General features: G+C 44.0%; 2 protein-coding genes across 4 annotated transcripts in view; both read right to left on the bottom strand.

The window, feature by feature from the left end:
- Window positions 1–1,742, bottom strand: part of LOC105489225 (syntaxin binding protein 3) — a 58,933-nt gene extending 57,191 nt beyond the window's left edge. For 2 of the 3 annotated variants that reach the window (XR_011606843.1, XM_011753929.2), the window contains exon 1: window positions 1,610–1,742. Coding sequence is in view for 1 of the 3 variants with exons in the window: in XM_011753929.2 (XP_011752231.1) it covers window positions 1,610–1,658 (49 nt within the window). In the remaining 2 variants the exon portion in view is untranslated. The remainder of the gene's footprint in view (window positions 1–1,609) is intronic. The other variant, XM_011753930.3, reaches the window with a different exon arrangement.
- Window positions 1,743–4,838: 3,096 nt separating this feature from the next.
- LOC105489221 (fibronectin type III domain containing 7) overlaps window positions 4,839–14,055 on the bottom strand; it is a 29,984-nt gene continuing 20,767 nt past the window's right edge. The window contains exons 11-13 of the mRNA XM_071067999.1: window positions 10,754–10,783; window positions 6,539–6,607; window positions 4,839–6,455 (exon numbers count right to left, since the gene is read on the bottom strand). Coding sequence (XP_070924100.1) covers window positions 6,576–6,607; window positions 10,754–10,783 — 62 coding nt within the window. The 3' untranslated portion in view covers window positions 4,839–6,455; window positions 6,539–6,575. The remainder of the gene's footprint in view (window positions 6,456–6,538; window positions 6,608–10,753; window positions 10,784–14,055) is intronic.

Consider the following 14,055-nt stretch of genomic DNA (forward strand, 5'->3'; position numbering starts at 1 on the left):
TAATTTTATTATTTTTTAAGACAGGGTTCAGTATGTTGCCCAGGCTGGTCTTGAACTCCTAAGCTCAGGCGATCATCTTGCCCTGGCCTCCGAAAGTGCTGGGATTACAGGCATGAGCCACTGCACCTGGCCATAATTTTTTCTTTTCTTTTCTGCTATCAAAATTTTTTGCCACCTCAAGGTATTTAAAAAGCAATTTTAAAATGTTAATTACGAAGATTGTGAAGCAGCACGAAAAATGTTGAGTCAATGTCAGTTGATTTAAAAAAGGAAGTCACAGAATGACAGATAAAAAAAACAATGTCTTTATCTATATGAGGATCAGAAGGAAAACGTGAAAAAGGGAAAAAGCTTATGATTCAATATGTAAAGAACTGGCTTAAATGCATACATGCTGATGTTAATAACATATATCTGGAAATTATTTATACAACACAATTTGTTACCCATTTTCACATAAATGTATTTAAATACCACTGTTTTAAAACATCCCCAAATCTTAAAAAGTCAGCCATGTAAATCTTGAAAAAGCAAACGCCAACCTTAAAATTAATCTTTTAAAAGATAATTTCATATTTTTCACCTATTTATACATTTGCTTAGTGCCTGCTATATGTTAAGCACTATCCCAGTTACTGATTTGGATTTTTAATTTTAGACAAGGAACTCCCAGAATTCTGCTGACTAAATCATTTCTGTTTTTTGTTCAACAAGTTGGACTAAGAAATACTTAAGATGCTACACCCTTTCCACTACTAGGCCATAATTATTTTGAACTCAGAAATGCCAGACAATGATGGTTATTCCTGTTAGGTGGTTTCATTCTTTAACCTGCCAGACCTAGGTTTGGAGCGATGTTTATGAAAGTTGTGGATGACACCGCAGAACATCAGTAACCAATAAGAAGTCCGGTCCTAACAGCAGGGAGGGGGCCCCCGAGAGTGTAGGGAAAACGGAAGGAGCGGCGGCTCCAGCCCGGGCTATGCAGGAAGATGTCACGGCTGGACACCCGGTCATTCCAATGGTCCCTTCTCAAGAACTTTTCAGAAAGTAGGTTCCTCTCGGAATAGGGAAAGAGGAGTCTGTTAAACAGTGAGGGTTTTTTTTTTTTTTTGAAAAGCACGGGTTGATACTAACACGAATAAGCAGAATAAACAGTCCTTGCAAACTCCAGTGTGGGGTGGAGATGGGGGCGGAATAAACAGCGCTCGAATTGTCTCGGATGGAGAGACATCCCCAACTGGTGGAGAGCGGACAAGAGCAGAGATGAGTAGAGAGTGCGGCCGAGGACAGGCGCGGGCCCAGCGGGAGGGAAAGCCGGGCCAGGGCAGCTCACCCCGGGCGGAGCTTCGCGGCCAGGAGCGCGGCCGAGGCGAGTGGGTGCCCGACGCCAACTAGAAGGCCGCGTCCCGTCGCACCCCGCCCATCCCTGGTGCTGGCAAGGAACAGGGCAGGGCAGGAAAGCAGGAAGAAGTCCTCACACAGATGCCAAAGCAACAAGTGCTCGCGGCGGCGACTCAACAGACCGCTGGGTTGGGGCTGCAAAACGAGACCCGGCACGGCAGCCTCCCGGCCTTCCCTCTCTCAACCCCTGCCCCACCGCACTCACTCTGCCACACGACGCTCTTTAGCCCCCTCTCTGCCACTGGCGGCGCCATCTTCCCGACACTGCGGAACAGCAGCCACCACCTTCCACTCCCAACCTACTTTGGCCGCAAAAGCGGCGTTGGAATGGCCCCGCCCCTCGCTGCGGGGGAAGGCCCCACCCCCTCTTGCAGACCTCGCCCTCCGGTGACGTCACGCGCGACAGCAAGGAAATTTCCGCCCACTGCCTGACGGAGGCTGCGTAGTATGGGTGGAAGCGCCGAGGGAAGTCGGGCGCCCCCTCGCGGGAGGCGGCTGTCGCCTGCGGTTCGACGTCCTGTGGCCTAGGAAGGCGAAGTGCCAAACCGATAGTGAGACAGGGCTGTCTATGAAATTCCGAGTTCACACACACACGAAGACTGGAGGATCCTCCCCTTTACAGAAGAACCCTTCACTTCGCGAGGCGATTCATAATAGATTTTACTCAGTAGCCAGCCCAACTACCTAATAGAAAATGTACTGTCCCCAAAAGTTTATTTCATTCATTTTTCAAGGACACAGTAATTGCGTAGAACTGTGAGGTACCCTCCAGTGTGCCAAGAACTGTGCTGGACTTTTGGAAGAGTCAAAGAAATGAGAGACCGACTCTTCCCCCTGAAGAATTTATAATCTAATTAAAGAGCGCGATTCCTGGAATGCTGCAGATAGTTAAAACTGGGTTTAAAAATGGAATGCCTTAATGATAAGATATACATAAATGAACCAACAAAACAATAATCATTTATTAACAAATTTGTGCAACAAATGTAGGGAGGGTCTGTTAATGCTGCAGAATCAAAAATTATCGTTGAAGGTTGATTCACAGAGGAGGAGATCTGAGCTCAAAGTTTAGGCAGAAATCTGTTTACTGACATGGTTCTTTTGGGACTTTAAATCAAAGTCATCAAACGTAAATTAGATCAGTTTAGTTGCTAAGAGCCCTAACTGTGAGATAACCATCATGACACTGGCAGAAAGTACGCTTTCCGAAAAGGATTTGCAAAGAACTAGTGGCTGTAAAGATTCAAACTGGTCACACAGAAGTAGAAGTGGTTAAATACTACTACTAATAATAATGTCTAATATTTACTGAGTGCTTACTTACCATATGCCAGGCACCATGCTAAGCAGATTACCTCACTGATCCTCAAAGCAACCCTAACAACAAGGAAACTGAGGCTTAGTGAAGTTAAGTAACTTGCCACGGATGCCCTTGGTGGTGGAGTGGGAACAAAGATCAGGCTTGGGCTACATGGAAAGCAATAGAGTAGTCTGTGGGATAACCCGCGGTTTTTAGGAGAGAAAAGGAGAATGAAGAATTAAGAACAGGCTGGGCATGGTGGCTCACACCTGTAATCCCAGCACTTTTGGGAGGCCTAGGCAGGATGACTCATAGAGGCCAGGAGTTTAAGACCAGCCTGGGCAACATAGCAAGACTGCTGTCTCCACACACACACACAAAATTAATAAAAAAGTTTGCTGGGCATGATGGCACATGATACCTGCAAGCTGAGGAGTCATAGCTACTTGCGAGGCTGAGGTAGGATGACTGCTTGAGCCCAGGAGTTCCAGGCTGCAGTGAGCTATGATCATGCAGCTGTACTCCAGCCTGGGCAACAGAGGGAGACCCTGTCTCTAAAATTTAAAATGGCCATAGAATGGGTTCTGGCACAACCTATGGCATAAGTGGTTTTTCTGTTCAGGGCTTATATGAGAATGGAAGCTGAAGCCCTGACCTCCTTTAAACCTACTCTAAATTGATTCAGTTGCTCAATTTGTTAAACAAATGCACATGATTTCCCTCTCCCTTTTCATTTTAAGTTAGGTTCTGCTTCGTTTAGCAGGGTGAAGCCCCAGTCCATAAGAAAAATATGTGCCAGGGAAGATTCATCCTTCTGAGGTGAAGCCCCTCACTCTGAAGAGCCAAACCAAGAGGGAAGAGTGAGATGGGTGAGGTGCCTCCATCTCTTACCCTTCAGGAGAATGACCAGGTGCCAAGGAATAACACAAGGTCCCTCTGGGTTGGAAGTTTGACTCTGGTCACATGTGGTGCCGTTGTGGCTCATGCTCCTAAAGGCCAGAGTCCTTGTTGGCACTGCGGAATAGTGGAGCAAGCATGGGCCTTAACTGCACGTAGGCATAGGTTTACATCCTACCAATTCTGGCTCTGCCTCTTACTAGCAGTATGACCTCAAACACCTCAGTTTCATTGCACCTGTGTGCTGAATATTAATATATTATCTCAAACCTCGCAACAGCCCAACAAGATGACTATTGCCATTTTACAGATGAGAAAACTGAGTTTTGGGGAGGTTAAATAAATCATGAAAAATCTCAAAATGAGCTAGGATCTGGATCCATTTGGCTCCAAGGTCATTGCTCTTTCTAGTGTACCAAATTGCCTGTCCTCCCATGCTCCCCTAGTTTTGCATTAGCTCACTAAGCTGTTTCTCTACGTCTCCTCTAGTCTGCTTGCCTAAACAAATTGAAAAATGAATTTGGATTCCCTAAACGTGACACATCAGAATGGAAGGTAAAATCTGCTAACACTGGCCAGGGATGAAAAGCTGCTTTGGGCCGGGCGCGGTGGCTCAAGCCTGTAATCCCAGCACTTTGGGAGGCCGAGGCGGGCGGATCACAAGGTCAGGAGATTGAGACCACAGTGAAACCCCGTCTCTACTAAAAATACAAAAAATTAGCCGGGCGCGGTGGCGGGCGCCTGTAGTCCTAGCTACTCAGGAGGCTGAGGCAGGAGAATGGCGTGAACCCAGGAGGCGGAGCTTGCAGTGAGCTGAGATCACGCCACTGCACTCCAGCCTGGGCAACAGCGTGAGACTCCGTCTCAAAAAAAAAAAAAAAAAAGAAAAGCTGCTTTGTATAATTCAGAGCAGGCAAATGGCCAAAATAACCAAGGGTTGAATGTACAAGCACTTGAGTTAGGGCAGATCACTCACTATCCTATTCCCAGATCTCCTCTAATAATCAATCACTAATTCATAATAATCTAGAGAAATATTTTCCATAAAGATATCATGGGTACCTAACATAAAGATATGTTAAATGCTTGAGGTAATTGAGGATACCCCAATTACCCTGATTTGATCATTACACATTGTATACCTGTATCAAAATGTCACATGTACCCCCATAAATATATACAACTATTATGTACCCATAATAATTAGAATTAAAATTTTAACTAAAAGATAGCATGAATTAGCAGGTCTAATCAATGCTACTATGTCTCTCCCTGAAACTTTGTGTTTGAATTGATTAGCCGTGTGAACATGGGTGGGCTACTTGACCTTTCTGGGCCTCTTTCTTTTTCCCTACCTGTATAAAGGAGATAATGTTATTACTTAGCTTGTAGGGTTGTTATGAGAATAAAATGAGTATATGGAGAGCACTTACAAGCCGGTAGTTTGTGCTATATACACGCTAAATAAATTGCTTTTTATCTTTACCCACTGCGGATCACATTTTCTTCTATGGCATTCTGACCAAAACAGTTCAGCCTTAAGTGCCTAGCTAGGCAGATGGCTATTTCACTTTCTGTGCCTTAGTATTTGTACGGTATTAGGTGTGCTCTCTGATGCTTCCAACTCCATTTTTTAGAGATCTATGCCTTTGGCTTGTCTCCATTCATGTACAGATGTTCTGGGGAAGATCTCTTATTAGTGACACATTACATATTTCTGATCAGTCTCATAGAGAAAGCATATCACTTCTCTCTCTTGCAGCGCACATTGATAGGAAGTTGAGAGAACAGAAAGGGAAGTTTGTTCTTTCTTCCATGCTTAATTCAAGCCTAATTCCATGGTCCAATTCCCCCTGGGTGGAGTTTTATGGTTGTTCCTAACTACAGACATTCTTGGCTCCATAGCCGTGTGTTTGGGGAGCAAACACTATAACTGTGTGTGTGCATGTGCGTGTGTGTGTTATACAAGTCTATTCACACTTTTTAAATTAGGTTACTGATATTTGAAGGACAAACTTTTTTTTAGGTATGAGAGATTTATGTTATATTTCATAGCCTTCCCCCTCCAAAGATGAAAAAAGTAATTACAGTATGAGTGGGAGATACGGCCAATAAGATTGATGGTCCTCCCCCCCAAAAGGTGCCTGTGTGTCAGTCGGTCACAGTTTGAGGCTCTCCATTCGACATCTTCTGTCATGCAGAAAGCATAACTGCAATCCTTCTAGCAACAGGCTGGCAGCTCTGCTTTCCCAGATGCTCCCATGGATGTCACATCACCTGATGCTTTGGCTCAGAAAACCCTGCAAGCAGCTCAGCTTTGCTCCTAACTTGTGATGAGGGCGGTTGTTATCTCAGGTTGCCCTGGCAGCTACTGCTTTCCAACCTATACTGAAGTCCTGCTGGAGGTTTGTCTCGGGATAAGTGCTGTCTGCATGTGGGTGGCTCGACTTTCTGGAGTGAACATTTCCAGTCCCTGAGGGGGCTGCAGGCAAGTGCTGTTGTCAATAAAACACTCATGAAGTGGATGTGTTGAAGTCTGTGGTGTATCTGGATGTGAAATCGCAGAAAGAATTTCTGCTAAGCAGACCTTTCGTGTTTCCAGGGTTCTCGCAGCTTGCTGACTCACCCTGGCAGCTGTCCAGGGGATTTTCTGGATCCATTTCTCTCCAGAGTCTTCACACGGCAGCTCTCCAACTGCTGTGCAGGTGAGGACACACCTGACCTTGCCCTCAGGAAGCAGAGTCAGAGTTGTTCTTCTAAAGGCCAAAGGAGCTTTTCCTATCCTAGAGGCATTATTTTATTCTACATTCTAGTAGATCTTTTCCATCTCTAATCACTAACAAATGAGACAACTCTGCAAGACAAATGGGAAAACATTTTAAACAAAGACAAAAAACTTTGCCATAAAATCACACAAAATCAATTTACATTACTCACTTAGTCAAATTTTTGTTTTTATCTGGGGCTCACTTTGTCATTCTTCATTTCTCTTCCCTCTATAAATCACTGAGAAGGGTAAGGAAGGAAAGCAGAAGATGCATTCAATATGCAGACATTTTCTTAAAAAGCACCAGTGTCTGAGATTTTATGTGTATTTTGCTTTGAAATACTATTTTTACAGCACTTCACAGCAAGTAAACTTGAAACTATGACAACTGACCAAGTGTTCAAACTGATCAGCAATTTCTAATCAGAGCAATCTCTCTCCTGCTTCACCAAATGAACCCTCCCAGAGCCTCTTTAATCCCAGACTGCTGGTTCAAAACAAAAGAACTTTCCTTTCCACCCCCAGGCCAACTTGCTGTGCTCCTCAGGGAACTCCAAAATTTTAATGACTCAGGGAGTTTTATACGGAGAACATAAACCTGTTTAGCTGCTAAGTGTGTCACAGACAGGAAACTTCCTCGAAGTTGCCCAGGATGTGCAGGTGACAATGAAACATGTTGAGTCCTAAAGATGAAGGAACGCCCCCAGCCCCTGCTCATGGTGTGATGTCAGGCACAAACCCCTCCCATCTATCTACCTCTTGTTAGAGCGCCCTATCACCTCAAATCGGTTTTTTTTTTCCTTTCCCTTCCAAATTGCATCAATTTCCAGCATCGAAATAGCTTTCTTGAATTAAAGCCATGCTTTTCGTACTTTAGCATGCATCAGAAGCACTTGGAGGGCTAAAACAAAGAAGGCTGGGCCTTAGTCCCAGAATTTCTGATTCAATAGGTCTGTGGAAGAGCCTGAGAAATTGCATTTCTAAGAGGTTCCCAGCTGATGCTGATGCTTTTGGTCCCAGGACCACAGTTAGAGAATCAACGAGGAAGTGTATTATGAGGACCAAGGTTAAAATGCGAATATCTTAGAAGTAGCACATTAAAATGTTAATAATTGGTACATAATAGAATGTAACATGAGCTTAAACTGAATATGAATTAAAAACTACCATTTATTAAGTAGTTGTTATGAGCCTATTATTGTGTCCAATAATTTACATTCTCATTTAATCCTTATGTTCTTTTATGAGGGATTATTGTTTACTCCAATTTTCGGATGAGGAAACCTAGGCTTAGAGAGAATTTACACAACTTGACTAAGAGCAAGTGATGGTGGCAGGATTTGAATCCAGATCTCTCTTAAAAAGTCTGTTTATGGCCAGTGCAGTGGCTCACGCCTGTAATCCCAGCACTTCGGGAGGCCAAGGCAGGTGGATCACATGAGTCTAGGAGTTCGAGACCAGCCTGGCCAATATGGTGAAACCCCATCTCTGCTAAAAATACAAAAATTAGCCAGGTGTGGTGGCACATATCTGTAATCCCAGCTACTCAAGTGGCTGAGGCGCAAGAATCACTTAAACCCCAGAGGTGGAAGTTGCAGTGAGTCGAGATTGCACCACTGCACTCCAGCCTGGATGACACAGCAAAACTCCGTTTCAAAAAAAAAAAGTTTGAAAAGCTTTAGGATACTCCAAGAGTCAAAGAAAACCCAAAGTCTTAGACCAGCAAGATTCCCATGGCTCCCCTTAGCATATCCAGAGGCTCCAGTGTCAGCCCCAGGACCTGATTGGACTTGCCCTGTGTTTGGGGAGGGGAAATGCTGAAATTGAAGACAGCAATTTAGAATTTCCCCTTAGATATAATGACTTCCACATGACCTTAGAAACCCTCAGATAATCTGGTTTACTCTTATTTTTTGAGGGCCTTGCAGGATTTTTTTTTTTTTTTTTTCAGAGAGATGGGGTTGAGGGCAGGGGGGTTCTCACTATGTTGCCAAGGTTGGCCTCAAACTCCTGGGCTCAAGTGATTCTCTACCTCAGTCTCCCGAGTAGCTGGGACTACAGGTGTGTGACACTGTGTCTGGCTCCTACAGGATTTCTACAAGTATCTACTTTAAGAGAGTGGCAGATTTCAGACTGAAGACTGAGCCCTGGCTAAGGCAGGGAACGGTGAAGGTAAGCTGAAGCCTGGATGGTCAGAAAAGAGAAGATTAGTGACCTAAAGCAGTGCTCCTCAAACTTCACATGTATCCAAATCACCTGGGAACCTGATGGAAATATGGAGGCACTTCACTGGGCCAGGGCCGGGGCCTCTGCATTCATTATTAACTGTCCAGGAGATTCTATTACATAGCAAAGTTTGAGAGCAGTACCTAAGTAGTGCTACTCAAACTTGAATACGTGCATGAATCACCTGGGGATTTAGTAGGTCAGGATGGGGCCCAAGACTGTACATTTCTAAAAAGCTCTCTGGTGAGGCTGGTGTCTCACTCTGTCACCCAGGCTGGAGTGCAGTGGTGCTGTCATAGCTCACTGCAGCCTTGAACTCCCAGGCTCAAGCAATCCTCTCACCTCAGCCTCCCAAGTAGCTGGGACTACAGCAGAACTACAGGCACATGCCACCATGCCTAGCTAATTTTTTTTTATGCTTTGTAAAGACAAGGTCTTGTTTTGTTGGCCAGGCTGGTCTCCAACTCCTGAGCTCAAGTGATCCTCTGCTCTGGCCTCCCAAAGTGCTGAGATTACAGGCATGAGCCACCATGCTTGCTCTCTTTGCCACCCCACCTTTTGTGTTTTTTGTTATCACATGGAAACTCTTTCTTTTCAAACTTTTTAAAATGTTTATGTTTTTGTTTTTATTAGAAACTCTTCCTTTAACATAATCATAGGGAAGGCCAAAATATCATACACCACTCCTCTCCCCTGGGAACCTAGGACACTTCTACCACAGCTCTATGTCTCAGGGAGATGCAGATTAAAGAATGCAGACCCAGGTCCATGTACCTTTCACTGAAGACCAGGGCTTATGGTCTCTAGTACTTTGGGAGATTTTCCTATAATTAGAAGTGTCCTCACAGTTTGTTTGCAGTAAGCCAAGTCTGTTCCTTATTGTAGTTATAGAAAACAAAAACTCTTGAAAAATTAATAGGGATTATGCTTATTTCAGACCTGCAGGTAGGACAGGAATTGAAAAGCGTGTATTCTGCTGTGCTCAGAGAAGCAATGGACTGGGAGAGGAAGGGAGCCCAGGCAGAGAATAGGGAGTGGAGACTCTAGACCCAGTTCCTGCCAGTGGAAGGGGGTGTGGTTGGGGAGCCGGCCCCGATTGGAAGGTTGTCCAGTGGGGTTTACAAGCAGGAAGACTTCATTTAGACTCATACCATTCAAAGTCTGAATGGGGAGGGGCGGGGCAGGGGTGGGCGGGAGGGAAGTTCTGTAGTTTGGGATTGATAATATTCCCAGGGGATTTTTTTCCTAAGGCTCCAGACCAAGCTGTCCCCTGAAAGGCTGTGGAAAGGACTCCTCATGAGGCAGCATACACTGCTTACTGGGTCAGCACTCATGGCTACATTTGCTCATCTCCACTGCCGTGCCAAGAGTTATCTCTGCGGGGGCAACCAAAATAGCTTAGACAAGATCATCCCTGAGCAAAACCGAGGAGGCAGTAAAGGTTCTCTTTACTCCAACTGCCCTTTCAGCACCCTCTGTCTCCACGGGGTATACCCACTCATGCAAACCAGGAGCAAACATTGTAGCTCTCTGCAGGCCATTAACAGATTCTAACACCTGGCTACTCCACGTGTGGTCAGACCAGCAGCCTCAGCATCGCCAGCATCACCTGGACCTTATGGAAATACAGAATCTCAGACCCTTCCTACACCAACCAAATCAGAATCTGGCTTTAACGAGGCTCCAGGTGATGTGTGTGCACATGGCTATACTTCAGAATCACCTGAGGAGCTTTTACAACTCCTGATGCCCAGCTCTCACCCCAGACCCATTAAATCAAACTTTCTGGGGACAGAACCCAGACATCAGTTAATTTTAAGCTCTCCAGGTGACTCCAATGTACAGCTGAGCTGGGAATCACTTTCTGAAGTGTGAGGGATAAAGCGGCTGCCCCTCCCAAAACTATTTACATTTTCCTGTAGGACCCTAGAATACTGAAAAGACTTCAGAATTCAAAGAAATTCATCTCAACTGGTGGAATCTGAGAGGATGCACTATCATGGGGAGAAAAAGTTACGGGATAAGAGAGCAGGAGCCCCTTGTATCAAAGAAAGAAAGCATTTGCTTTCTAATTGAAAAGTCAGCTGACTTCATTAAGTAACCCCAAAATGGAGTAACAAAAATCCTGTTCTATTTTATCCATGAGAAAAATGACTTACCCATTCCAAGTGTACTTCCAGAGCAAGTTACTATAATAAAAACACAAGCATTTAAAATAAAATCTATTCATTTATGTATTTAAGATAGTGAAGATTTAACTTAAGAAATAATAAAAGGAAAGTAAACCAAAAAATGAACAAGAACGAACTTAGATGATAAGTGAAGGAGATACTACTAGCAGTGTGATCTGGGCAAGTCACTTCACTGTGCCTCAATTTATCTGAAAAGCAGTAAGAATAAGAATATCAAGCTCAGCTGGGTGTAGTGGCTCACACCTGTAATCCCAGCACTTTGGGAGGCCCAGGCAGGCAGATCACCTGAGGTCAGGAGTTCGAGACCAGCCTGGCCAACATGGTGAAACCTCATCTCTACCAAAAAATACAAAAATTAGCCGGGCGTGGTTGTGCACACCTGTAATCCCAGCTACTCAGGAGGCTGAGGAAGGAGAATCGCTTGAATCTGGGAGGTGGAGGTTGCAGTGAGCCGAGATCGTGCCATTGCACTCCAGCCTGGGTGACAGAGCAAGGCTCCATCTCAAAAAAAAAAAAAAAAGAATGCCAAGCTGATAGGTTTGTTATAAAGTGAGTTAATACATGTAAACTCCTTAGAACTGTGCCTGGCGGCACATGGCACTCAATAAATATTAGTTGTTATTGTCATTTACAATATTGTTCTGATTATCAGAATAAAGCATCACTGATATTGCAAACAAACGAAACCAAAAAACATCTCCCAAATGTATGGCTTTTACCAGGGACACTGAGCAAAGGAGGATTTCCTAACTTGAGTCTGGATACCTAATATTACTAAGCTGAAATGGCTGCAGGCTTGAGATGGCATCCCATCAAAGTGCTTGAGTTCTAACTCACAAGGACTTCTCGTGGCTAACCAGCCTTCAGAGGAATGACTCTCTAAGGGTGAAATTGTGGGCATGGAGCAGGAGAAAGAACAAAAGACTTCCATCACTCACTTAGCTGTATGATCAGAGGCGCATAATTTCGTTGATTCATTCTTTTTTAAATTTAAAATATATCAGGCAACAGTTATGTGCTACATACTGGGAGTCAAATAGATAATCACTTATTAGGAGAAATAACACACATTCAATTCACAGTAATATGTTGCAGTACAGATAAGGGTGCTGTGGGGTGATAAAGGAGGGAGAGAGAGGGCTAACTCAGCTTATGATAATTGGAGAAGGCTTCACAGATAAGGAAAATTCAGGATGGTAGAATTCTCTTGGTGGAGGTGGGGTGGAATTCCGGGCAAAGAGAAGAGCACAGCAGTAGCTCCAGAACATGACATAGAATAGGAGGTGTGTGTGGCAGGAGCAGGCATGCGTGAATGATGCCAGATGCCTAGACTAGAGAATAGAGTCCTCTGAGAATGGATGTTGTGGAATGAGCCTAGAATTTCTCTGTTCAGGCTGGGCACAGTGGCTTATGCCTGTAATCCCAGCCCTTTGGGAGGCTGTGGCGAGAGGATTGCTTAAGCCCAGGAGTTCGAGACCAGCCTGGGCAACATAGCAAGACCTTGTCTCTATAAAAAATTTTAAAAATTAGCCAAGCGTGATGGGGCATGCCTATAGTCCCAGCTACTTGGGAGGCTGAGGCAGGAAGATCGCTTGAGTCCAGGAGGTCAAGGCTGCAGTGAGCTGTGATTGTACCACTGAACTCTAGCCTGGATGACAAAGCAAGACCCTGTCTCAATAAAAAACAAACAAACAAACAAACAAAACCCACGAAAAACCAATTTATCTGTCCAGTACAGTAGACACTCAAGTAGCTATTGAACATGTGGCTAGTTCGAACTAAATGTACTATAAATACAAAAGACACACCAGATTTCAAAGACAGTATGAAAAATATACAAAATATCTATTAATAATTTTTATATTGATGAGGTATTGAAATGATAATATTTTGGATATATTGGGTTAACTAAAATATATTATGAAATTAATTTTGCCTCTTTTTACTTTTTTAATATGACTACTAGAAAATTAAATTTTTCATACATGGCTCATATTAAATTTCTATTGAACAGTACAGGTATAAGCAGACAGGGGACAGGTTATAAGGGACTGTGAACACCATGCCCAGAGGATTGAATGTTATCTTATGGGGAAATGGAAAAGTTTTGAAGATTTGGAAGCATAAAAGTAACACAATTGGACCAGTGTCCTGAAATGACAACTCTGGTAACAGTACAGAGGCTGGAGTGAGGACAGGCAGATGTGACTGGTGCAGAAGTCTAGGGGAGAGGTGGTGAGGGCCTGAGGCATAGCAGTAGCTGTGGAATGAAGAGAAGAATCTGGATTTAGGAACCATTATGGAGGTGACCAGGACAAGAATTCAAGACTACTTAGATATGGAGGGTGCGGGAGACGGAAGCTGACTCCAGGGTTTTTAGCTAATGTGCCTGAAACAAGGACAATGGAAGGAAGATCAGAAACAGCAGAGGATCAGGAATTCCTTTTGGCCCTGAGGGGTTTGAAATACCTGGGCACCTGCAGGTGGAGGTATCAAATTTGAATATGGATTTAGGGGTCAGGAGAAGAGTTGTAGATAGAGATTTGGGAGCCTCTGAGCTTCAGTTTTCTTATTTATAAAGTAAGAGATAATGAAATATGTTGAGACTACAGCATAGCATATTTTGAGCATTCAATGGTATTTGTAGTATGAAACTGCTTGGCACATTACAAAGTATTATGCAGTTATAATGCAGTATTGTTATTGAGCTGTAGACTCATCTTTCTAAAAGCTCATCCTTACTCCAGGAACCTATTCCTGTCCCTTCCCATAGGACTATACTTTGGGCCAGTTTGTCCTGTGGACCAAATAATGGAAAAACAAGGAATCAGAGCATGACAGCCAGGGACAATGAGAACAGCCCCTTGGGAGGAACTGTCCTCCTTCCATCACCAAGGGCCATCCTGAACCTCTTGTCACCTACATATCATTGGAAATTTTAGATTCTGGCTATCAATAAGGGTTTGTGAGCCAATATTTATTCTTTTTTCTGTGTTCATCTGCAAAATTCTAGGGCTTCATCATGCCTTTTCTTCTAGGAATATATGAAAAATGTATGACTGTGCCCTGGGCAAGGTAGCAGAAGGTGCTGGAACACAGAGCGGAGAATTGCTAATGTTTTCCTGCCAGCTCTAGTGAGGTGGTAGTTGCTGACAGTCATGTTTTGTGATCACAGACTGTCTGCCCACTCATATTGCCAAGCCTGGCTTGTGATTTATAAATTCATTTTTTCTGATCCTCTAACTTTTCCTCAGTCACAATTCTCAGTC

Source organism: Macaca nemestrina, chromosome 1 (assembly GCF_043159975.1).
Source record: "Macaca nemestrina isolate mMacNem1 chromosome 1, mMacNem.hap1, whole genome shotgun sequence".
NCBI classification, from domain to species: Eukaryota; Metazoa; Chordata; class Mammalia; order Primates; family Cercopithecidae; genus Macaca; species Macaca nemestrina.